General features: G+C 41.8%; 1 protein-coding gene across 1 annotated transcript in view; it reads left to right on the forward strand.

Moving 5' to 3' along the window:
• ttc7a (tetratricopeptide repeat domain 7A) overlaps window positions 1-26,634 on the forward strand; it is a 70,876-nt gene that overhangs the window by 13,619 nt on the left and 30,623 nt on the right. The window contains exons 3-16 of the mRNA XM_005936855.2: window positions 2,075-2,238; window positions 2,431-2,599; window positions 6,267-6,397; window positions 6,575-6,699; window positions 7,470-7,548; window positions 8,521-8,690; window positions 10,499-10,562; window positions 10,901-11,038; window positions 15,561-15,644; window positions 16,233-16,337; window positions 21,990-22,107; window positions 22,937-22,994; window positions 23,095-23,167; window positions 23,277-23,437. Coding sequence (XP_005936917.1) covers window positions 2,075-2,238; window positions 2,431-2,599; window positions 6,267-6,397; window positions 6,575-6,699; window positions 7,470-7,548; window positions 8,521-8,690; window positions 10,499-10,562; window positions 10,901-11,038; window positions 15,561-15,644; window positions 16,233-16,337; window positions 21,990-22,107; window positions 22,937-22,994; window positions 23,095-23,167; window positions 23,277-23,437 — 1,639 coding nt within the window. The remainder of the gene's footprint in view (window positions 1-2,074; window positions 2,239-2,430; window positions 2,600-6,266; window positions 6,398-6,574; window positions 6,700-7,469; window positions 7,549-8,520; window positions 8,691-10,498; window positions 10,563-10,900; window positions 11,039-15,560; window positions 15,645-16,232; window positions 16,338-21,989; window positions 22,108-22,936; window positions 22,995-23,094; window positions 23,168-23,276; window positions 23,438-26,634) is intronic.

A 26,634-nucleotide genomic window follows, 5' to 3' on the forward strand; every position in this document is an offset into this window, starting at 1 on the left:
TTGACCACAACCCACGCTACACGGGCAGTTGGAGCAACACTGCATAAAGTTACAACACACTGAGCAGTGCTGCTTTTCTAACACTGGAATATTTCTAACATTTTGAGTTATTTTCCAGTGTTAGAAAATCATGGATGTGAGGCTTCTGAAGTCTCATTTTGAATCCTCAATATTAGCATTTTCACCATTACAGTTTTGGTTTAAAAATTCTGGGTGTAATGAGGAAAGGGATGTTGGATGTTATAAACTAAGCTGGAAAGTGTGTACTCAGGTCAAATTAGAAAGCTGTTTACCCACAGAGGTTTAGCTTAGAGGAACACAAGTTATTTTACAAAACAGGTGGCTTTCAGACATACCAGAGTGGAAGGCACGCCTGCACAGCTAACATCTTAGCAAACATTTAGAGTGGTGTTTCTGTCCACCTTAATGTTAGTGCAGTGCGTGCTATCTGTTACTCCATTTTGGTCTGCACTGACTTCTAAAGGGGTTATTTGGCTACTAAGCAACCAAATGCTCTACTACTTTAACTGACTAGCTAGCTAGTTGCTATACTTTATCTGCCTTAAATCACTCTTAGCATATTATTAGCATATCTGGTTACAGGGCTAATCATCAGCTAACCAGTAGTGTTTGAAAATTTGCAACTACCTCCACTTAATGTTAACATTAACTAACTGGATAGCTAGTTGCTGTACTTTATCTCCCTGCAAACCCTGAGTTTATAATCTTCATATATTAGCATATCTAGCTATAGGGCTAACCTTTAGCTAACCAGTAGTGTTTGATAATTTGCAACTACCTCCACTAAAACACAATGAAAAAAGTAATTTAGTAACTTCAGTGTTTCAAACAATCTTGAATGAGCTTCTTTTTTCCTTTTTTTTTTTTTTTTTTAGCAAAAATAAATAAATAAATAAAATAAAAACAAGAAACAATGCTGGCTCCCAGAGGGAGATGTCTGACAGGGACAAAGTAGGAACAGAAGAGACCAAATCAATGCTGTGAGTTTTTCATAAAAGAACAAGCAATGGGTTGAAAACATCCGGGAATTAGAACTAAAAAAGCAAACTTTCTTTGTGTTTATCACTATGAGTGACCTCTTTCATAAAGAGATCCATGTGCTACTATGAAAATATTGAAACCAGCATTATTACTCACGCTTCAAACAAAGTAAAGCTCATCAGTAATAGCAAGAAACGCTTTGATCCTATTCACAGGAGGTTCAAATGTTTATTGAAATCCAAGGAAATTGTTGACTAAAGGGGAGGTGATTAGTAGGAAATGATAAGGCTGCTCCTAAAATGAAAATAGAGAAAATCAGATAATCAGAGCAATGATGATATTCAAGAGAACTGAGTGTGAGCAAACTACAGAGTAAATTTGATCTTTCTACTTGATAAGTCTTGAAGTGAAACCAGAATGTTTTTGTTTTTTATCTCAGTCCTTACAACACCGATTCTTGCCAAAGTCTAGGCTCCAACTTGACGGTGCAGTTATTACATTGCTCCTAATGTGGCCACAGGCTGAGACACGTCCTGGTGTTTAGCCCCCACCTTCCCCTCGCAGATATCTTCAGCCTTGACTGTGCTGATAAACCAAACTTGCAAATATGTCAAGTATATCAGGGCATAAACACTGCGCGCAGAGCTGGCAGTGGTAAACACACATACGCACGGTGAAAAAGCCAAACAGGAAAGCTTTAATCGAGTGTGTGTGTGTACACAGACACTGAGGTTTACTACTGGACTGTAACTGAGTGCAAGGCTCCATCTGAAGCGGGTTGTTTTACTACACATGTAAACTTTAATTCGCTGTAGGTGGATGGGAGTGTATATCTGCTGATACCGAGATTAAAGTTCTTTAGGAAAAATATTAGGAGAAATGGAAACTGTAGTTTCTAAACAGACTTAAGGACTCAGGCATGTTTAAACTGCTCTCCCTGGGAATTGCTGTTTTGAATGGACTGAGGGAGGTTTGCTTTGGCTACAGAAACAAATGACCTGTGACCTTTAGCTCAGACCTTCAGCATACTCCGCTCACTGTGAACCTTTTCGATGCCGCCCCCCTCCTTTAGATGATTACGGGACGCTGCTGATGGCCGAGGCGCTGCTGGAGGAGTGCGTGCTGGAAAACATGGATCTGCTACGCAGGTCCAAACCTTTGGTGGACAAAACCCAGCCCAAACTGTGCAAGGCCAAAAGACTCCTCAATACCATCCTTAGCCGAGGCCGTCTAACAGTTAGTCTCATCTAACTTACTTCTGACATCTGAGTTTTAGACTTTGCTCTGCTTTTTAAAAAACGACTTCCTTCATTTAATCAAACAAAGCCCTAAAGCCATTGTTTCACAGAGCACCGACAGCTTCTATAAATTCCATCCTTTTCCGTGGCTTCTTCCTATTCAGTATTTCTTTATATTGCTGTCCTGCAGCCCCGGTACTTGAACGAGGCTCTGCTGCTGATGGCCAAAGTGCACTACGTGCAGGGACGCTACCGGGACGCCCAGGGAATGTGTGCCAGGGTGGGGCTGGAGGAGCTGACGCAGGATGACCAGCCGACCTACCACCTCCGCCTGCTGGCTGAGGCGTTCGTGATTAAAGGTAAAAAATGTTTTTCTTTCCTATTTCTAAGAGTTTAATTGGTTGGTTCTTGATAGCAAAGAAAAGAAAAACTAATTTTGAAGAGAAAACAAAGATAAACACTGCAGAGCATGTGCAGTAGGGAGTGTGTAGTTTTCTGCGCATGCTCTCTGCTCAGTTTTAACTGAATATAGTTGGTTACATAATCTTTCTGCACTTCCTGTCCTGTATGGCTGTCTACTGCATGACTTTATTTCTTTAAGCTGCCATGATCGACAGTCGTTGCAATGGGCAGCATTAAAAAAGAGATTTGCACATCCACTTTTTGCAGGTACACCAAAAAGAAAGAAAATCCTACAGTGTCTTGAATGTATTTAAGTTAAGAGGAGTGAGCTTTAATCTTCGTACTCACACGGTAGTGGCTGTTTTTAAGCTGCAAGGCTGAAAGGTCGATGAAAAAGCAAAATCACTGACAACAGTGAGTACTCACCAGCACCAGAGGACAACGAGGGGACAGCAGGAAGCAGGAGGGCTCGTGGGAAATGTCATGGGGGAGAAACTAGCTTAGTTTGGACCAGGACTTGAGGTTTTCCTGATCATTTTTATTTAATTTTAAAGGACGTTGGCAGTAGCTCCTTTGGGATGAGGGGGGTTACAGGGCAGGTAGCTCAGGTGTGTTCCACTTCATTCTGTAGATGCCCCTCAAAAGCATTTAGGTATGTGTCTAAGTAACGATGCATATGAACCCAAGGACACGAGGTTTCCCAATGCATTTCACTGTAAGGCGACAGCGAGTGCATGTGATTCACCTCACCTTCCTGTGATTTTGACTTGTGGCCGATCAGCGTGTACTGCTAATTGCAGCCGTGCTACTGGTTCTACACTATGTCACTGACTGACAGCTGGTGGCAGCAGCGCACCGACAGCAGAAGACCGCTAGCTACCAAGGACACGTAATAATAATAAAATCTCTTTAGACCTTAATTGATTTTTTCGCACTCAGCAGCAATAACATTTCTTTTAATTTAGAAACAGGATCATTACTTAAAAATATACCTGACAGAAGCCATTAAAACTTTTTCCTCTTACAAACAGTAGACTCTACACTTTAACGCTCCACTAACTCCAGGAACTCCTCTCTCCACTCCTGAATGTGTGATTTTAATGCCAACTGATTGTAAGTGTCACTGGAGCCTGGCTGTGCCCACAGTCTTTGTGTGAAAGAGTGACGATATGTCCTTATTAATGAAGCCTGTCCCAGTGAGCTCCATAAACCTCTAAAATCCTTGGAGGCACAGTTAGTATAAAAATGTCACGCAGGAGAAATTTGACTGCTTGTTAATACTGCCAGGTATGAGTGCTGAGACAGACCCGTGGTGGTTTTAAAGAATACTTGCGAGGTGGAAAGCATACATTATATATTGCAATCTCAATGTTTTCAGGGCGTTCCACCAATGTCGCATCTGTGCAGTGGTCTCACTCTAACCCTATCTACATGAAATATAATGCACTTCATAACACAGCTGACAGTGTTTCAGTATGGCTTCTGGATGTCTGCTACACCGCTGCACAGTTTACATTTACAGCACATCTCCTGCTTGTCAGCCTGCACCTTCAGTAAGCAAAAGCAGCTCTAAGAACTGGCAGGTTTCCTTGAAAAACACCAGCAGCAAGGTTGAACTACTCTCGTCATACATTTCCTTAATGATCCCTTAACTAATCCCTCTGATAGGAGCTGTTACAGCCTTAAAATCACAATGACCTTTTATGGGGTTTGGAAGTGGAAATGGAAGGGAGGCGACGGGCCAGACTGTGGATTCAAACGTTGCACAACTGGAAAACATCAGCTTGATTGGGCACGGAGCTACTATTGTGTTTTAACCTTAAAGCTCCTGATGAAGCGGTGCATTTTCTTTCTATGCATCGCTGTTCTGTCCCGCAGACACCTCGAGGGAGCAGATTGGGAATAAGCTAACAACGTAAAGCTCGTCTGGAAGCTGATTTCCCACCTCTGGACTTTGTCTTGACACGTTTTTCTACAGATGCTTCTTTTAAAAGCACAACAATCATGAGTCATACGTGAAGGGAGGATTTACAGTTAGTCACAATCACAAGCTGTCTCAAGCCCAAACATGAACGCCCCCCTCCCCCTCCATCACTTTTTATTTTGGAGTCATTTTAAAAATATGCTCTTTCCAGTCAGATACAGCCTTAAGTGTTTTGTTTTATTTTTTTGCTCTAATGTGACTCACTGAATACCAGCATCATTAAAGGTCACAGATCACATTCACAGAACATTACACTGGAGGCCTGGATAATCTTGTTTCACTCATCATAATCATCATCATTACGCGGCTACACTCCCTGTTTCCTGATGATCGGATGTGACCTCACGCTCATCAAACTGGAGAGAATTTGTTGCAATAACTGTCAGATTTCTTTTGATTGCTTTGAAGCCCACTGAAGGATTGTCTTTGCAAACACTTAACGTAGATCAGATCCTCCGGGAGCTGCTTGTCTCCTTCCCGCACTTTTCCCAGGGTTGCTTTGGAAATGAAGTCAGATGTGAATACTTGGATGATGACGTCTCCTTATTTGATTTAGCTTGGCGTCTGGCTTGAGACTGCTGCCCGTCACAGGCCTCCTGCGGTCTCGAGAAGTCCCCCCCTCCCACTTGTTTGTACAAATAAGTGCACTAGCAGACATCATCTGGACGGCACCGGCCTGTTAACGGCCGCTTCTGTACTTGTGCATCAGAAATGCAATTATAAGTAGAAAAAACAAACAAACAAAAACAAAAGGACAGTGTTCAGTTCAATTTTTTATGTATACAGCACAAAGCTTTAAATTTTAAGGTGAAAGCCCCTCCACAAAACCAAATGGAAGAAAGGAAGAAACCTCTGGGTGAACCAGCCATCTACCACGACTGACTAAGGGGGATTAGGGGAAAATGTAGGCAGGAAGGATGTTCATGAGCATAGAAATGCAGAAAGGAACTAGCCCTAACCCTCCACAGGAAGACAATCAAAGCCCTAAAGGTGATGCCTTCGTTTGTATAACTGAAAATGGCCATGCAGACAGGATAACCATAGTTATTAGATGCTCATCCTGAAGGAGACGCTAACATTTGTACCAATTTTCCATCCAAGAACTGCTGAGATACTTCACTTGAAATCACAAATACTAACCTTGAGAGATGCTCGAGGAAAAGTCATGGGATCATCTAAGATCAGCATTCATCCTCTGGGACTAGTAAATATTGTCAGAGCTGTCCAACGCACATCCGAGTCTCATTTTAACAGACTAAACTTACTTGTATTTTCAGATCTATCTCGGTGAAGTCTGTCAGAGCAACTGAGCATTGCAAGTGCAGACCGAGTAACAATGAATGGACAAACAGCTGAAGCAGTAAAGTCTGATTATCGCCACTTTCAGTCTATTTTGTGAGGCTCAGCCTCCGTATTTCACATATACGTCACAACATTTACCCCTAGCTGCCACATTTCGAAAAACCCTGTTTGAAATGTTGTTATTAGTAATACTAATGATTTTATCACATTACACATTATTACATTTTTAGCTTAACCTGACCAGCTGAAAACTAAAGCAGTTACATTTTTAATGGTAGCTTTTTTCGCTGAGAGCAGGTGCTCGTAAAAAAGCCACGGTCTCTCTCCGTGCGTTTCAGGTCTGTCTCTGGATCACCAGACGCTGTCTGCCGTGTCCCGTGTTCGTCTTTCTGAGAGAGAGGAGGAGTCCCTGTCCTGTTACCTCAGGGCCTGTGACGCAGCTCTGTCCTACCTGCAGGAGCTCGATAAGGTGGGCTTTTTATGCCCGTGTGAGAGCATGAGCGTGTGTGACCCTGTTATGGCTGTGTTTGGTTTGGCATTTTACTCCATTTTACTGTTTACTGAGTTGTTGTAATAATCTTTTGACAGAAACTTAAAATTTCATAGGGGGTTAATAATCTTGTCTGTTTTATCTCTGTGTTTTCAGGTTGTAACAACACCCCACATCAAGTCAGCCAAAACCATTTTACTTCACTCACCCAGTGATATTGAACTGGGCTACTTCCTGCAGGCTGCATTACAGAGTGCTTACCTTTGTCTGCTGCATAGGGGGTGAGGGTAGCAACCATAACAACCATCTTATCTTTTAAAAGCAAAAAATAGACCAGCAAACATCTTTACACATGCTCACATGTGACAGTATAATTCCAACGTCTTTGATAAGAGTACAAGTCAGATGATTTCAATTTTGTTCTGATTATATTTACATAATTATTAAATAGAATTTGTTACACGTGTAGTTGCAGATTGGATTCTTGTTTTGTGCACTGCAGTTTTATTGTTGATTCCTCCTTTGATCACAAGACTCGCTCTGTGGAGCAGAGAGCTGTGTGCTCTGTCGTTTAGCTTGTGTTAGAGTGAAGAGGAGAAGAAGAAATCAAGCCTAAGCTTTCCAGCACCACTTGACCTTAGTGCACCACAGATGCATTTTTACTCGTGATCAATAGGTGGCAGTGTTGCTCTTAGACATAGAAAAGCAAGGTGCGTTTGAATGGTCACATAGGAACACCATCTCTGTAAAAAGTATAATATTATGTCTTACTCATTCATCCACTGCCCATAAATGAGGTCGCTGTGAGTAAAGAAGAGTTCGAGTGTGTTGTCTCAGTCAAAGAAAAACTTTTGCTTTGATTACATGGCAACAAACGTCCTGCAGGACTTTATCTCTGTAACACTGTGATACTAGATCGCCTTACTTCTTCTTCTTCTGCACATTTATTTTTGTTTAATGTTACACTTTCACACCTACATGTCACACTGATATATGCTTACTGTGTGTGTGTGCGTGTGCGTGTGTGTGTGTGTGTGTGTGTGTGTGTTAGTCATCTTGCACAGGGTGCTCACCAGCTGCGTAGAGTGCTGAGGGTGGTGGAGTCACGAGGGTCTCAGAACTTCAGAAAGGTGGGCCACCTCTCACACACACACACACACATACGCACGCACACACACCACACACCCACACACACACACCACACACACACACACTGCACTGTATTCTAATACTTAACCATTGTGACATACTTCAAGTCCATTTACTCGACACCAGTCGTATGCTTTCACCAGCTTTCATGCAGTTTGTATGTGTAATATTATACATACACATACATAATAACACAAGAACAAGTACTAACTGACCTGCTGCCATATGATGTGCAGGTGATTGGTTCAGCACAATTTGTAATCTAGAGAGACTGTAGGCGAACGCGCCCTCCACCAAAGCCAGTGACCTGTCCACATTCAAATGTAATATTTTCTTTCTTTGGGACGGTTCCAACTCTGCACCAAATCTGATGAAGTCCAGTGTTTTGGCTTTAGAGAAAAACACTGAAAACACATCTTTATACGGGAATGTTTTCTGTAAAACGATCAGTAAAAAAAAAAGAAAGTTATTTCTATTCTTATTATTGTTATCATTCAAATTTTCAAGTGGACAGATTCTGCATTTTTCTGTCATGTGTATAAACTGTTACAGCGGTGAGTGGATGATCATATTAAACATGATCACATATAGTCAGATATGAGTAATCCCTGTAAACTGAAAGTTCAGGACTGTTCTTGAATCTGTATGATGCCAGTGAGAGCGGAGCTCCTAAAATACAATCAATTCAGTTACAAACTGTGGTTAAGAAGCCTTTGCGAGGGGCAGCCAATCAGGAGAAAGCGCACTTAACAGGAGGGGGAAAGGAGTTAAAATAGTTTGTTTCAGACAGACTTATTTATCGTATACTGGCTGCTTGAGATGAATAAAGATTGAGAACTGAGAATCATACAAAGTTAAACCATGAAAGCTGAAAAACAGCATAAATACAGGACTCAAAGTATCAGTATTCCACACCTGCACTAATACAGCATCTGCATGTGGCTCCATCCTAGTCTACAGCGAGAAAACTAGCAAAAGTGTTGCTGAGCTCTGTGAGCGAGGACAGCTACTGGCCCCCGCTGGGCCCCCCACCCTCAGCCTGGCTTCACAGAGAAGGAGCCGCCGCCTCCAAAGACGCCATCTACCCCACTGTTAAACCACCACATCGCTACAGCACAGAATGGTTTGTACACTCTCTGTTTTTTTTGTTTTCATTTCAGTATTTTTGGTTTTCTGTTTCAGTCTGCTCTAGTCTAATCGTGCTAAATGCAATTACTTGAGTCATGCTAAGTATTTAGCTTATAAAGCTATACATGACTGCTATGATGGTGTTAGTTACTTCACCGTATCAGCTGACAATAGTGGACAAAGATTATCTCACTAAGGAGTGTCGCTTTAGTACTTTGAGCCCACGAGTATCTCTTTTGTCTAAATTACCCTCCTGTTAAGACCTTGGTGCTTACTGCAGTTTGACCCGAGTGTTGACCTGCTGCATGACAACCTACATTAACTCCCATGTCCACTGACTTAGCAACACTAAGATGAATTTCCCTTCCATCCATTTTCTTAACCACTGATCCAATTTCAGGATCTGGGAGGGCTGGAGTCTATCCCAGCTGTCATTTGGAGGGAGGTGGGGTACATGCTGGGCTGGTTGCCAGTCTATTAGAGACAAATGTGAAACAAGAAAATAGTTTTTTGGTTGGACACCATTAAGATGGCCCCCAAAAAACAATATTGTTCTTAATAATGTGATGCCTGTGATGGGATTTTGCTATTTTTGTCTCTTCTGTAAACACAACATGTCCATCAGTCATGGGTTCCCTCCTTTGTTACTTTCCCAGAGGCTGCTCTATTTTCTCTTTTCTGGGGCTGGGAGGGACGGTCTATATTCTTTATAGATTGTGAGATAAATTTGCTTTTTTTGTTTCCTAACAAAATTAATCTGATTTGTAACAAAACATAAGCATCGGAGTTAAAGAAGAACTATTACTTGTCAATAGTTTAGCTGAAGGTTGAACTTTTAAACAGGTTTTGTCTGGAGAAACAAAACAAATCACACGGTCTTTCAGGTCGTCTGTGACGTCTGAAGCTGATTCGGGTGGTTTTCACTGCGCCTGTGGTTCAGCTCTGTCCTGGAGAAACCACTAGAATGCCACTAGAGGTCATCACATCCCAGGCTTAATTAACACTGGCTGAAAACCTGCTTTAGAGGAGGTTAAAGGGCTCAGAGCGAAGCCAGACTTCAGTTCATTCATTAGTTCATTTCTGACACCAGAAAGCAGGCTGCTGTTTTATCTGTGCTATAGGGCGGTTCTTTGAACATAGTGCTTATATAACATAACATGTCAGCGTAGCGTAACGGCAGAAGGCAGAAGAAACCCTTGGCCAGCCCCGACAGGACAAACTGGTTATGTGCAACAGCACACAACAATGATCACCACATAGTTGTCTAGTTTCTGCCCTCTTTGCAAAGGAATCCTGCGCTTGTTGCTCGGGCCCTGCAAGCCATACTTAGTCACCGCAACATGACTAAGCTAGCCCACACTATCATAAGTGAAGATCTAAATCCATGTCTGAGATTTGAAGGAGAGAGGAGGAACAGGAGAAACAGGCTGTGCTTCGGCATTGTTCGTGGCTTTTGTTATCAGTTGCCTCCTGAAAATGCCTCTGTGGTGTCTGGTAAACGTGTCCTTTAAAAGGACACAGAGTTGATGAGAGGGGCAAAGAAAGTGATGAATAGAAGGAAAAGTGTAAGACCCAAAGAGTGTGTGTTTGAGAGAGAGAGAGAGCGAGAGACATCTGAGATACTACTGTATAGTGATATATCCAGGGTGGTCTGTATTATGTTACAGCTCCACAGGTGAGACAGAAACGTGACACTCACACCAGTGTACTTCTGGATGTGTGTGTGTGTGTGAGTGTGTGTGAGTGAGAGAGGGATAAAATTCCCATTCTTGGTACTATTTCCTGCTTTCTGTGTCCTGGCAGTTGCTTCTGTCCTCAGGACGTGGTGGAGGAGGCCATTTTGCTGCTACTCATCACAGAATCCATGGTGAGATGCTCTCTCACACACACACAAACCACAACACACACACGCGCACACATTCGTTTTCATATATTTGTGGGGACACCTCATTGACATAATGCTAACCATCCAAAATGAAAGCCTAAACCTAACCGTGACCTAACTGTAACCCCGACACTAAAACCACATTTTGAGTCAAACTCGTGGGGACCGGGATTTTGTCCCCATTAGGGCTGCTGGTCCCCAGAAGCTTGGTAAAATTCCAGTTTTGGTCCCCACAAAGATATGTAAACACGCACACACACATCCACCTTTCCTTGCTAAGTCTTCCTCGTTTTCCTCATCCCGCGTCTCTCTTTATCCAGGCCAGCGGTGACGCTGTGATCAGTCGTCTGCCGGATCAGGCTGAGGCTCGCCAGACCAGCCTGCAGGACGCCACCTCAGTCTATGACCTGCTCACCATCGGCATGGTCAGGAGGGGGCAGTACGCCATGCTCTCTGAGGTGTTCTGACACACGCACGCATGCAGACGCACACTATGCTGGAGGTCTAAGGGGAGGCGAGCAAAAGAGGGAGAGATGAGATGTGTTAGTGAGAGCTTTGCCTTTGCCAAACTTTTTAATGAATGTCCTTATCACTTGGAGCACAGGGATTATGTGTCTTTTTCTCTCACTGCCTCTCAGTCTTTTCTTCATCTCTCACCATCCCCCACACTGCCTGTTCTTTTCTAATTCTTCTTCTGGCCTTGAATTCCTCCTCCATTTTCTCATTTTTTGTTTAAACTGTCCCCCCCCCCAGTGTGACTTTCTACCCAGATGTGGGAAGTTTAAGAGGCGGAGGTTAGCGGGGTTGTCTCAAATTAGGTTTGTCCACAAGTCTCACTGATTCATATATAGCATATGGGAGACCACACACACTGAGGTAGTTCCACCTACACCAGTGGATCAATTTGCTGATGTATGAGGCCTGCATGGGCCATTTATTTAAAATCAGGTGTCAGCCAGTCAATACATTCCCTCTTTGACGTCATGAATAAGACTGATTGCATCCTTACTGTAGCATCAGTCAGTCCATGGTGTCTCTGTGGTAAGAAATCATGTTTTAATTTCATACCAGGAATTCATATTATTGTTATGCTTTCCCTTCATATTCAAGGAAAAGGAAAATAAGCGACCTATTCCAAAGACTTGTCTGTCAAAGTAGTAATACTAAGGAATATAAACGTTATCTCTTATTCATATACTGTAAAGATTTTATCTTACCACTGATGCATTTAAAAAACATAAATCTCTAGAGCTAGTTTACTCTTGTACGCATTCCAGTTCAGTTCAATACCCTTCCTGTCAGTGGAAGTCAGAGTCAAAGGTCACGGTTCTCATTTTGTGCACAGAATGTTTGTCTGAAGCACAAACTGTCACAGTCCTGGGTCGTAACCCTGTGTTTTTTAATTTTCTTATATTTTGATATTCATTGTTTATGTGCTCATGTCTATTTTGCCTACGTTGCCTTGTTATAGTTATCATCAGATTCCCCTTGTGTCTTCATCCCCTGTGTTTAAGTCCCCTTCGCCCTTCATGTGTTTCATGTCTGCGTGGCTCATGTTATCAAGTTCGTGTCATGTCTGTGTCCCATCATGTTTCCTGTTTTACTTTGAAAGTCTTGTTTATATGTTCATCGTGCTTAGTGCTACTTTTCCCTGTGGCGTCATGATGTTCATTTTTGTCAGCTGTTTCTCCATATGTTTCCACTTCCCCTGATTACCTCCTGTGTGTATTTAGTCTGTGTGTTTTCATTCTGTCTTTGCCAGGTCGTCTGTGTTACCTCCCTCACGTCTTCTCATAGTTCTTAGAGTTGAGTCACAGTTTTCATAGTTTTTCGTTTTCCCAGTTTACGTTCTAGTTTAGTTTCGCTACTGTCCTTGTTGCTTTGTTTTGCCTTCTTGTAATCAGCCATGATAAAGGCTTGTTTTCCGTTTGAAACTTAAGTCAAGCTCCGCCTCCCTTTGTATCTGCGTTTGGGTCCACAATTCACAGCTTGCACAGTCTGCTCCCGCAGATCGTGACAGTAACTTAGTAACCTGAGTTGAAAAGTTCCACTCTTTGCGTGTCTCCAAACAGTATTTCAGTCTTGAGCTGTGGAGGAGAGGAAAAAAGGCAAATGTTGTACTAAATAATTGGAAATAAAGTATCTGAATTTCAGAAGCGGGACCACGCCCCCAAACATGCTCCTTCCGGTTCTCATCTATATAGGTTCCCCCAGTTCTACAAGCTGTTCGTCCTTGTTTACATGCCCCTCCCTCACTCCCCTTTTAATTCTTTAACTTCTTCACTTATATTTAGTACACGAGGATCTGCCAGGCCTGGGAGCCGCGGCCAGTCCCCTTCAAGGCCTTCCCCAAACCACAGCTCAATTCATGCCCAAGCCATTCACCTTTATCTACTAAAACGCTATCAAACCTCAAATGAAGACGTGGGCCCAGCAAGTGAAACTGAATGATATCCCTTTAATCTGTCAAGTATGTGCCGCAGCTCCATCTTAGTTTTATATAAGGTCTAACGTATTTTTCCTGCTTACAGCACTGTTATGTCTCCTAATGTCCACTGTGAGTAGTAGCAGAAACACTTTCATTATAACATAAGCACCTGACTGAAAAACTTTAAAAGTACTATTGCTAATAAACTTAATTAAACTTTAGTAAATTTTATTTTTAAAATTTAAACTCTAGTAATTAATAATTCACACTAATCACTGGTGATGTCATAATTTATGTTTGTTTATGTCAGTTTTTCAAACAGGAAATAATCATTTTATGAATTATACCCACTGGGATGGACTAGTGACCTGGGAGTACCCCACCCTCTCACCCAAAGTCAGCTGGGATAGGGTCCATCTCTCTAGTTAACAGGATGTCTGGATGGACAGATGGATAGATGTTTGGTCAGTCTCAGGGCTTCAAATGCTGCCCTTTAGTCGACACAGCTGGTTTCTCACCTGTAAGGTGTCTCTATGTGATAGTCAGCTTGTCAAATTTTACCTTAACCCACCCAAACATTGTCATTAACCCAGTCATGTAGTTTTGGCCTGATTATGAAACCAAACATGAACTGTAGTTTCCAGAATCAATGTTGTATAATTTAAACCTCCCACCCCCCACCTGCCTACTTGTGCACTCTTTAAAGGTACACCGTGTAAAATCTCACCGATAGAAGCTTGAAGACTGCAGTCAGCTGAATTCGGTTTTCTTACCCCTCCCAGTTCAAGTGCATAATTCTGGTGGTTGCTGTAATCCAAACAACTTTAGTCATCATTCATCTATAGTGAGTGTCTGTTGTTAGACCGCTGTTTATCCCACTTTTAAATATGACTGTCTGATGACAGCAATGCTAAAGAGAGTTACTGAGGATATCCTGAACTTTTCTGTCAGTAAGAGCTGCTGTTTTAGCCGCTGTTAGCCGCTGTTTTAGCCGCTGTTTTAGCTGTTGTTAGTCGCTGTTAGTGAAACTTTCTTTGAAGTTAATTGAACATTGTTGGACTCTTAGTGATGTTTAGTAAATAAACTCATACGATGTGGGAATGTAATCAAGCGATTTTTAGGATACTCAAGCCTAATAGTAGCCTGCATATTGTTAGCTTTTAACCAACTGTTGTTTCTTGTTTAGCCAGCCTGACAATATCTAGGAGTAACTGCAACAATATCGGAATAAATAGTAATGTTATTGCATGTTCCCTGACTTCAGGCATAAGGTGAATTTCATGTGGTGGGTTGAAGTGAGGAGGAAGAGGATGAAGTGGAAGTGGAGGAAGACATAATGAGAAAACGATGATGAAAACATAGATGTGCATTTATTAGATGGTTATTATAGTTTAAAAGATTTAAAAGCTATTTGTGATATTTATAAGGTGTAGTTACGTAAGTGGTTGGAAGTTGCTGTTGGAAGACATAATTTCACACTAATGAATGAACACAATTTTATTTTTTTTCCCGTTACATAATTCAGAAAATTACTTACTATATCCTTAAAACAAGTGGCATCCTTGCAAACACTGTTCATAGGTGGTTCTTGAACCAGTTTTTAGAAAAAGTTATCAATTAATAATATCTAATTAAATTAATTCCATCAATTTTCTTAAACACATATGTCTCAGCTGACACGTCTATCACAGGGCTAATTGTCATTCCATTGTTTGTTAATAGTGCAAAACTGTAAGCATTTAGTCCAGTTGATACAACAGTTATATATGGTGCAGCTCAAAGTACTGTACAGTAGGAGACTTAACGCACTTGTATCTTTTAACCTCTGTTATTACAATTTGGCTGAAGCTTACTTCGAGCTCTATATATTAACCCTTCTAAACAGAGGTTAAGTAGGGATTTGTAATGGTTTGGGGCCTGATTTAGCTGGGTTAACAAGGGTCAGCAATACTGCCAGTAGCAGCAGAGACAGTTGCAGCTTCATATAGCTTCATAAAGACCTGCAGTGAACCATTACATTTCTTACACGCTTCAGTTCATGTTAGAAAATACAGAGCCCATTCACGACTACAATTAGCTACTTATTCCACACTCTCTTATTCAATTAAATCCTACAGAGGTTGGTATTGTGTGCCTTTGCTCTATTCAGCATGGCATCTTTGTCTGCATGTTACTTTGTGTGCAACCTTTCTAATAAGTGCACATTTTTTAATCCTACTACTTGGCAGACCTTTTTTCTTGATGTAGCTCGCTTCTGCATGACTGACAACATCTGACTGAGCGGCGCTCCACGCCATCCTGTGCTTGTCCACACACACATCACTCACATCATTATGTACTGAAACAGCACAGAGTGGGTGGTGAGCGCTGACTGACAATCGATTTTGAGCGAGAGGAATGTGACTACGAACAGTGGCCATTCAGCTTTGTGACTGTAAAGGAAAACAAAAAGCTTAATGTCCACACCGAACCGTCCACTCCTATCGGCTCACTCTACTTGTACAAAGTTTCATAACTCAAACATGTTTGTGTATTTGTTTTTCTCCTCGCAGTGTCTGGAACGAGCCATGAAGTTTTCATTCAACGAGTTTCACCTGTGGCACCAGCTGGGCCTGTCACTCATGGCCGCCCGGAAAGTGAGCTCATTTCTCCGTTTAAATCAAACACCACATCACACCCAAAGGAGATAGCTATCTTCTATCTATTCTATCTATCTAGGTATTCATGGTAATGAAATGTAATCTTAAAAAGGCACATTTTTTAAATGGGAGTCCTCAGAATACCTCACAGTGCTCTTTCAGTCTCTAAGTGTCTGCGTGTGTGTGCGCACAGAGCCATGCGTGTGACAGAAAAATTGATGTGGATTGCATGATAAAGTGACTGCAGATCAATGGTGAGATCTAGAAATAGGCTGCTCCCTAGAAGGAGAGGGACCGCCTCAGTGTTGTCAGATCTGCTTCTATTTAGGGCCGGCGGGCGTGCACGCGCACATGTGCTCACGCATGTGCACGTGCACGTGGTCCATTAATGATTGACCTACATGTATTAAGTGACCGTGTGTCTAAATGGGTCTATTAGGGCTGTGTGAGGACAGTTAATGTATGTTTGATACAGTTGCTCAAAAGCGATCCATGTCATCTGTGGCTGAATGATAAGTGGCTGCTGTTTGCTCATTAATCACAATTTGTCATTGACATTTCCGTGTATGTGTGTGTGCGTTTCAGGGGGTTGGTGCTGTATCTGTATTTAAAGAGTGTGCCAGGATGAGACCAGAAGACCCTTCGTTGCCCTTGTTGGCTGCTAAAGTCTGCATTGATCAGCTGCATTGGGTAATTACACACGTAACATCTACTTGCAAAAAAGGGGGAAAAAAACTTCAACTTAAATACTTTCAAATTATTTCTGGCTAATTTGGCTTTTTGCAGCTGCTACTTGCTTGGTCTGCAGCTCATTCAGGCAAGGCATTTTTATTATATATATATATATATATATATCTATATCACAATTCAACAACAAGGTGATTCAAAGTGCTTTACAGAGACATTAAAAACAAATAAAAAGCATGATTTAAAATTGATTTAAAAAACAAATAAACAAAAAAAAACAGTATATAAAATCAAAACAGATAAAATCAGAACACTAGATAAAATCAGTAGTTAAAATATAAGTTTTGAAATTTAAGCTTAAAGTGTGGATTTGGTGCTTTATTCAAATGCAGCTGAGAACAGGTGAGTCTTCAACCTGGATTTAAATAAACTGAGTGTTTCAGCTGATCTGAGGCTTTCTGGGAGTTTGTTCCAGATATATGGAGCATAAAAGCTGAATGCAGCTTCTCCGTGTCTGGTTCTGACTCTGGGAACTGATAAAAGACCGGATCCAGATGACCTGAGGGATCTGGAAGGTTCATACTGGGTCAGGAGGTCACTGATGTATTTTGGTCCTAAACCATTCAGAGCTTTATAGACCAGCATCAGGACTTTAAAGTCTATCCTCTGACGGACAGGCAGCCAGTGTAAAGACCTCAGAGCTGGACTGATGTGGTCCACTTTTTTGGTCTTAGTGAGGACTCGAGCAGCAGAGTTCTGAATGAGCTGTAGTTGTCTGACTGATTTTTTAGGTAGACCTGTAAAGATGCTGTTACAGTAATCAAGCCTACTAAAGATGAATGCATGGACTAGTTTTTCCAGGTCCTGTTGAGACATCAGATCTTTTATCCTTGAAATATTCTTGAGGTGATAGTAAGCTGATTTTGTTATTGTCTTAATGTGTTTTTCTAAGTTTAGGTCTGCATCCATCACTACACCCAAATTTCTCGCCTGGTTTGTGGTTTTTAGTGTATAGATTGAAGTTCTCTGGTGACCTGTAATCGTTTTTCTTTGGCGCCAAAGACTATTACTTCAGTTTTGTTTTTGTTTAGCTGGAGAAAATTGTGGCACAACCAGTCATTAATTTCCTCAATGTATTTACCAAGAGCCTGTACTTTACTTAACAGATGTCTATGCTTCTGATCAGTTGATAGAAAAATCTATTCAATGCTTAAATAAAGGAAAGAGAACTTTAAAAAAAATGGTTGAAAAATGCTTTGATTAGAATGCTGATGATTTCCTTTGTTGGCATGACATGTACTTTTAGGGGCAGATCTGTAAGACTTGGCAGTTATATAATAATAATTATTATATTTTAAAAAAATGTTTATGTTGTTTGACTTTCGCTGCGATGTTTGGACTAAATTTCCCAGGCATACATGTTGTGGTGTAAATTTACTATATATACATTTCTGTAGGTGGAGCTGTTTTCCTTGTCTGTTTTGCAGTGTGCTGGAAATTATGCCATTAACTATAAAGAAGTGACACAGAGATGCAGAGTAGCAAATATATCCTCATACATCCTGTGTCCAGGATTTCCAATATAAACATCAAAAGAAATTTGCATTAATGAAACACAAAGTATGACTAATTTATTGTTACATTGACTGTTCTCTCATTTCGGTCCTACGTTTTGAACTTTTTGTTTTACAAATCACATCTACACATGGTAATAAAAGTAAAACATGAGATACACAATGCTATTATTTAATTATCAAAACCAATGCAAAATTCAAAAGCAGCAAACTAAGTGAAAAACCAAGTACAACCATATTGGACCCATAGGAATTAAAAGGGTAATTAGCAGCAATTGATGGTTTTGACCATTCAGGTGTGTGTTAACTCAATACCAAGGAGGAATCTGCAGAGAAATTTCAACCATAAACATCATAAACTCTACAGTTACAATGTTAAAGTTCATGAGTAAAATTGGAAAAAGATTGAAAAAGTATGGCTTGCTTGGAAGTGTTGCCATGAGAAAGACATGGCAGCACTGCTCAGCATTGTGTTGCATCTGGACAAACCACACAACATCTGGAACAGAAGTGTCCAACTCCAATCCTAGAGAAATACTGCCCTGCAGCTTTTAGATGTATCTTTACTCCAACACAGCTGAATCAAATGATTGGATTACCTCTTCAGCATGCCATCAAGTTAGGAAAAGGCCTGGTAACAAGCTATTCATTTGATTCAGGTGTGACAGAACAAAGATGCATCTAAAAGCTGCAGGACAGTAGCTCTGTAGGACTGGAGTTGGACATCCCTGGTCTAGATCATGTTTAGCCATGATACACAGCGCCACGTTTGGCCAACAACACCTCATATCACATGTCAAGCACGGTGGAGATCTTAAAAATCAAGGTTTCTATATTCACCAAAATAACTGTGATTATTATTTTTGCCATAATGAAGCCGCCCTGTTTGCCACATGACAACGACTTTTACGTCTCTTCTTCTTAAAACGGATTTAGCAATTACATTGATACATACTAATTAGCTCTTTTCAATGAAGTCATGCACGCAGCCCTGCATCTGCCCTCAAAGCTTAACATTTACTTTACATCTGGTAACATCTGCATGTCAGCACTGTCACGGTAAGTATATTAGCAGTCTGGTATTAGCATTTAGCTCAAGGCAAGGAGCAGCTAGCGTGATTGAGTGTTATTTCTTGATAATGTGAACGCTCATAACTGACAGAGATGCTGACAGCGTAAAAGGCTTGTCACACAACCAGCCTGCAAAACAGTATGCAAAAGTGTGGGAAGCCACAAGCAAATGACGTAGTTCATTAGTTTTAAAATGAAACAACGTGCAGGAAACAAATCTTAGTGTACCGTTGCTTTATTTTAAACTTCAGAAATGGAAGATCAAGTTCACACGTATTTAGAGAGAGATTTTGAGCCTGACTTGCAACCACAGCCTTTTTAAGATCTCCTCCCAAATTTTTACTGATGTTCACATCCGGAATCTATAGGGACTAGTCGGAAAACTTGAGCTTGAGTTTCTTGTTTGTGCGTCAGAGCTGCGTTGTGAAATGGTGCACTACCACGCTCATGTCAGTTAAACCTTCTTTTAGCTAATTTGCAGTCATATGGGGGTTTTACGTTGTCTTTCTATCCAGCAGCCATGTAAATTTGTTCTTCCAGAGCTTGCCTTTCTTTTCACAGTTGTCCTTAACTGACGTTTCTTAATGCCATTTTGGAAAGTGGGAATTACAAGCTGGAAGCCATTTGATATCATTTTATAGTTTTCCACTGCTTTGTGGGTGTCAGTTAAAAACATTTTTACACCCTCAGTCAGATGCTTGAAACAGCCCATGGTTTAGTGCTACTAAAAGATTTAAGTAGTTGGAAAACAGAACAGCTTTGCTCTTTTAACAATTATAAAACTAAGATTATTGGGATAAAATGACTTTTTGTGGTTAGTTTTTTTGCTGCAGAGCTCTAGCTTTGTCACAAAAACATCACTCGACCCAATTGGCAGACCTTCCAACTAGCCATACTTCTTCAGTCTTTTTCTAATTGTACTGTCATGAATTTTAACATTTAACATGCTGGCTGAGGTCTGTAGAGTCTGAGATGTAGCTGCTGGGATTTTTGCAGTTTCTTTCCCTCTTGGGAACATTTATCTTTGTGTTAAGAGATGCTCATACTTGCTGATGATTAGTTCATCAGGTGCATTTGATTAGCACCACCTGGCTGCTGCTTACCTTCTTAATTCCCATGGAAGCAGTTTTCTTGCACATGGTCAGCTTCGGCTAGTACTTACAAGAATATAACATAAAATCGAGTCACAGAATTGCATAGTGCATCTAATGTGCTGATCAAAAGTTGTAAGACGACATCACCGGGTCCTAAATATTTGGCAGGGGTCTCGAACTCCAGACCTCGAGGGCCGTTGTCCTTGATCCAACACAGCAGATTTAAATGGCTAAGTTACCTCCTCAACATGTCTTGAAGTTCTCCAGAGGCCTGTTAATGAACTAATCATTTGATTCAGGTGTGTTGACCCAGGGTGAGATCTAAAACTGCAGGACACCGCCCCCTCGAGGCCTGGAGTTCGAGACCCCTGATATTTGGGATTGATGCTGGGGTCAGTCAGGCAGTTACACACTACTACTGTGAATCCCGGGCCTGCTTGGATACTCCTTCAGTGCATGATCTCAGCAGGAAAGAGAAAATAACACCAACAGTGTTATTTAGTGTAGAGGGAGAGAGGGAGTTGGAGAGAGAAAGAGAGATTAGAAAAGTGGAGCTAACAGAGGCAAATGGAGAGAGCACATCTGTCAGTGGCTGGAGATCATGGCAGGCTGGAAACACTAAGGAGCTTACAGCCATAATCACAATGGGACACTATGGTCGTAGTGCAGTGTGGCATTACATAAATGTGCCACTGTTATCCACCATCAGCTCCACTGGACAGTCTGGGCTGATATTTACTGCAGCCAACAACGTTACGTATTTTAACATTTTTTGCTCTTTTCTTTGGTTTTTCGTAGGTTTCTTGTAGACATATCTGAAATCCCCCAAACCAGTGACATCACCATGAACTGTGGGACTCTCGATCTTGCACGTAAAGCTGCTTTTCTAAATTCCTGAAGAGCAGTTTTTTGCAGATTCAAGGTTTTCCACAGACAATGGCGACGTGTTCTTTCTCCACACTGTTCAAGGGGAGGAGAAAAAACAAAACAAAATCATAATCTGCCTAAAACGTGCACAGACAGGGTCCGCGTGTAAATGGCTGGTCTATTTGTGCGCAGGCTTTAAAAGAGCGAGGGCTGGATTCAGAGGAAGGGAGAGAGAACAGAGGAGGAGGATGAAGGGAGAAGGAGGACATGAAGCGGAGGGGGGGTGTCAGAGCAGTTTGCTTGCTGTTGCACTGGTGTGCTGTCAAAGGCATTACCCCCCCACCTCCACCCACGCCCATCTACCCACCTGCCCGCCCGCCACCAGCCATACCTCACACAGAGTGACACACTTTTTCCTCAGCTCAGAGCACCTCGGCTCGGCTCAGCCACACACCGCCTGCAGTCTACTGCTGTGTGTGTGGGCGAGCGTGTGTGTCCTTCAGCAAACTCTGCGCTGTCCTTCAAGCAAATCTGTCCGGACTGTCCTCGCACTAAACTCACGTCCCTCCCCACTGCATCGCAGACACATTTTGCTGGACAGACTGGCAAAGTTTTCAGCTCACTTTACAGTACCTCACAATTCACACAGCAAATATAGATTTTTGATTTTTTATTTTTATGAGTTTTATCAGTCTTATCCATCATGCTCACCCATGAGGGAGGCATGTGATTGATCCCAGCTTCGCAACCAGAGTCTCAAAGAGCCACAAAAGCCCCAAAAAGAACAAGAAGTCGACTGAGTCGACTGTAACAGATGGTATGGCTTCTACAGAGCACTGATCTCCACATCACAGAGTCAGCTGGGGATTACGCAAAGAGATCGAAGACAAAGAGACAGTTCTGCGCGATGCTTCGAACAGCCCAATCTCCATGTAGCTTATTGTTGCACCAAAAATTGATTCAACTTGGGTGTTTTTCCTCGTCCCTCTGCCGCATATTCATCCCAGCTAACATCCTTCAGAGGTTAATGTGTTTATGTGTGTATGCAGATCAAGGAGGCAGAGGCTCTGTCCCAGAGTGTGGTGTCTATGGGGGAGGAAGCAGGAGAATTTCTGCCTAAAGCCTACCTGGCTCTGGGACTCTGCTGCAGTCTGCAGGCCTCTGATGGTAAATCTAACCACACAATCTGAAGAAATATATGGAGAACATCCTGTCCAAAATAAAAACAATACCACTGGTCATTTGTTTGAAATTCCCTGAGAAAAGCAGCAGTTTGTGGTCATGCAAAGAAGAAGGCAGCCAGCTACAACACCTTGTAATGAGTTCAGGGCTGATGTTGGGTTCACTTGATTTCCAATGGACACAGTTTAAATTCTGTCCGCTGCCAGCAGGAAATAGCTTAGTCGACAAGTGTTAACTAGATCTTACTGTCTATGGGACTTTTTATTCTGGGTCTGTGAGAGTAGCATTGCCTGATTCAATAATTCATGTTTGCCTTATATTAGACTGTTTGTTTGACTTTGGGACCTGAAACTGACGGAGTTTTGGACCCAGATTACTCCTCGAGGCTCCTGACTACGGCAGCCGTAATGCTCCGGCAAGCCATCAGGCGGTGCGGCTTCGTAGCTTACCAAAGTCGTACTAAAACAGATCTTTGAGCGCCGTGTACCACATAAAATTGGTTCAAGACCAGTAAGCACAACCAGAATTCATACATGCGGTGCACTGGATTATAAGGCGTACTGTCAATTTTGAGAAAATTAAAGGATTTTAAGTGCGCTTTATTAGTCCCAAAAATACAGTAGGTCTCATTTCTGGCTAATAGGAAATAGTTTAGTCAACATCAACAATGATGGACTGTCTAAGCTACTTGTCAAGACACAGGCCTTCATATAACTGCCCCTGATTCCAACTCTTGTTTTAACTTGCTTGAACCGTAGTCCATCATCAGCTTTTATTTTTATCTGAAATTGTAAATTTCCCATTTTTCCTGCAGCTTCTCTGACCACAGACCGAAACAACTTCAACAAAAAGGCACTAAATGCTTTGAAAAAGTAAGTCAGGCTTGTTTCATTCTCTATCACGTGTTTCAGCCACGCAAGCGAGCCACACAGTTCAACAGTCCACCCTGTGCTATTTGTCTTCCCTCTACAGAGCTCATTCACTGGACCCTCAGGATGCGCAGATTGCCATGTACCTGGCTCTGCAGCTGGCCATCGTACGCCAGGTAAAAGCAAGCCAATGGAATCAATACTGAAGCTTATTTTTTTGTTTTTTTTTTGACAAACTTGTTTTTTTTCTTTTTCTTTTTGACAAATTTGGTGTTTATCTGGCAGGTATCAGCAGCTATGGAGCCCCTTCAGGCAGCTTTATCTCTCTGTGGGGATGACTTACACTCCCTCCACCTGCTCACCCTGCTGCTCAGTGCCCAGAAACACCACCGTCATGCTCTGGACACCCTTACTTTGGCCCTCGGCCAGCACCCTGACAACTTCAAGTAAAACCTACTATGCCATCCCACACACACACATGCACACACGTACGCAACAGAAAATGTTGGTGGACTGAGGATAACTCAATCGATCGCTGCACTTCTAACACTTTGTAGATTGTTTTTTAAGTGTGTGTGTAAGAGAGCTCCAGAGAGCGGTGCAGCCAGGTTCTATCCTAACACCAGTCCTCTCCGTAGGGATAGGGTGTCTGCTCCACTACACAAAAGGCCAAGCACACACCACACACACACACACACACACACTTGAAGCCTTATTTAGACGTGCCAGAGTGGAAGTCTGCATTGCGGTACCGATGCCCCTCATACACCCTTACCCTTTTAACACTGCAGCTCTGACCCAGACCTAAGCGCTGCTGTCCTGGCTGAGCTAAGACGTCCTAACACATAAACCCATCTGTCCGCTACGCTAAGCACACACACTTTGACAATTAAAGTGAACTCATTTTGGGCATGGAGGAAAGTAGTGATGTGAAAGGACATGTTGCAGGTTTAAGGGCTTGAACCTTTGACCTTTGGCTTCAGGGCTGGTATTACTAACCATTTCTTCACCTTTGTGCAGAATCATATTCGACCAAGACTTTTAAAGTATACCAGAGTTAATAGATAAAGTATTGTAGTAGGCAAAGTACACAAGATCATGAGTATGAGAAAGTGATAGGAAAGATTTTTAATTAGAATCCGGTTTGATTTGAAGCAGGTTGGTTGCAGCATGAGCCCATTGCTCTGGTTTCTTTCCTAACAGTATTTCACTCACATAATTCTAGTCATCCGGCACAAAAACATCTAAAAAAAAAAAAAACATGCTCATTAGCAGTGGGAAAAGCTCTATTGTATCTGACACTGACAACATTAACTATCAAGGCCAATTATTTCACACTAACAATAATTTGGAAGCATGTTGCATCATCTTTCTGATGTGTTTTCTTTCTATTTCAAAGCCCAGTCAAGCATTACAGAGTACAGCCATTTGGGGTCAGTGTTGGCCTCCACGGTCACAGAGCAGACAGATGGGGTGCATCCATAGATCAGGAGGGAGAGGAAATGCAGACAAGAAAAAAAACAACAAAACTGATCAAACAGCAAAAGGAAGGAAGGACACGAGAGCCTGAAAGAAGGAGAAAAACACAGAGTGGGAAGATCCAGGAAAGACACTGTTGATTACAGAACTGATTTACCGATCTGTGCTGTAGGTACAGTCGGTAGCTTGCATGCGTTCTCCCACTGTCTCGATGCACAATCACACACTCTTAGACACACACACCTCCTTCGCAGAGACACTTGACTGCTTTGACCCATTTAAGAGCTCTTTTCCGGGCTCAGCCAATCACATCACTCTCTGCGCCAGGAATCCCCATCGCCCCGGTAACCATGAGGTCATATGGATAGAGCAGGCAGCATCGTTGTTGTTTCCAAACTGTTGTTACAGATCACTACCAAGACACTGAGTCAGAAAAAAAGGAAAGAAAGAAGGAAACATATCTTTTTGTTGGTAGTTTCCTGAAAGGAACAAATGAATCATTAATCGAGGTTTACCAGATGTATTATTTATTATTACCTGTAAGATTAATTCATCTGTAATACTAGTAATAATTTTACTGTCAAGTCAGTAATACACATTGAAACTAAGCCATTATTAGTGGAGAGAGAGGCATACAGTAGCGATGTGAATAGGCTGGCTCTACTTGCTTAAGCCCAAACTATTAGCCAATCAATAATCATGAAGCGCATAATAGCTTAAAAACATTATAGCTAAAGTGATAGCTGGTCTAAGTTGGATTACAAAGATAAAGTTATGAGCAGGGCACTGGTGAATATTTTTTTTTGCATTAGTTTTATACTGAAAGATTTTCTAGTGTCAGTGTGTTCCCTTCTGCATCTCCCTCAGCTGCTCTCTTAGCAGCTGTTTTAGCAGCAGCAGCTAATTAGCTTCTTGATATCCTCTCTCTTATCCTATTTTTATTCGCAGTAGCTGTTTTTAGGTTTTTTTAAGTGATGTATGTGAAGCCAGTCAGATGAAGTGGAGCATTTTGGCAGCTTATGATGAAGTAGGTGGAGACCAAAAAAAGAGCCAAAAGAAGAGTCACCAGAAGTGCAACTCAAAATGCTAGTTGCTAGCTGCTAGTATCTGCCTCAATCGGTTAATTTTAACTATTCAAAATTGAATCTATGAAATAATGACAACCTTGTAATTTCCCTTTTCCTTCTTTTCACTTTCTTTCTCACCCTTAGCCAGCTAGCATTTATATAATAAATTAGTGAGGAAAGCCAGATAAATTTCATTTCAGTGTTAGCTATATAGCTAGCAAATTGTAACCTGGTGGTGTTATTGAGTTGTGTGGATATGTACAGGCAAGAATAGCTTTTCCTAAAAAATTAACTAAATTTCTATGCAGATGACACTGTTGTGTGACTGTGTGGCAGCAGCTTTTTAGCTCACTGACTGAGCCATCTCAGGTTTTTCATAGGCACACCAGTGTTAAATCTCAAATTTATATAGTAATGCATCAATGTCTCCACCTGAACCTACAGAGTATGCTTGTTTCCATGCAGACAGAGAGGAATAGTCAAATATTATGACGGCCTTTTGCAAACACTGTATCACTGAACTTGCAATGCAATGCAACCAGCCACTGCAAACAGAAACATGGTCCTAAATCCATCCTAGAACATTCTGGACCATCTGGACCGAGGCCCATTTTCAGACCTCAGAGTCAGAGAATAAAAGATCCAAAAGACTTGGTGTGAAAGGATGTGTTTTCTCAGTAACGAGCTCATTGAATATCATTTGCTTTGAATACGTGAGCGAGCATCTGAGATCAAAGCTCGCATTCCGCGACAGTCGTGCATGTGTGTGTTTTGTGTGTGTACTTGTCTGCTGTGGAGGGGGCGAAGAGGATGCGACCGTGTGTTTGAGATCGTAATCTTGCTCACGCATGTTTGTGTGTCACTGCATGTGTGCATGCATGTGTGTGATTCTTGTTTGCCACTGCCTCTCTGCACCACAGCAAACTGTCAGCTCACTGTAGCATACACAATTTCTCCTTCCTCCTTTTTCTCCCACATCCTCTACCCCCGGCTTCTGCCGTCTTCTGTCTCTCCGTCTCATCCTATCTCCTTCTTTCTTTCTCTTCCTTTTCTTGTCTCTCATTTTTTTATCTTTCAGTCTCCATTTCTCCCTTTTC

The sequence above is a fragment of the Haplochromis burtoni genome, unplaced genomic scaffold, assembly GCF_018398535.1.
Source record: "Haplochromis burtoni strain Fernald_Lab_line unplaced genomic scaffold, NCSU_Asbu1 Contig_215, whole genome shotgun sequence".
NCBI classification, from domain to species: Eukaryota; Metazoa; Chordata; class Actinopteri; order Cichliformes; family Cichlidae; genus Haplochromis; species Haplochromis burtoni.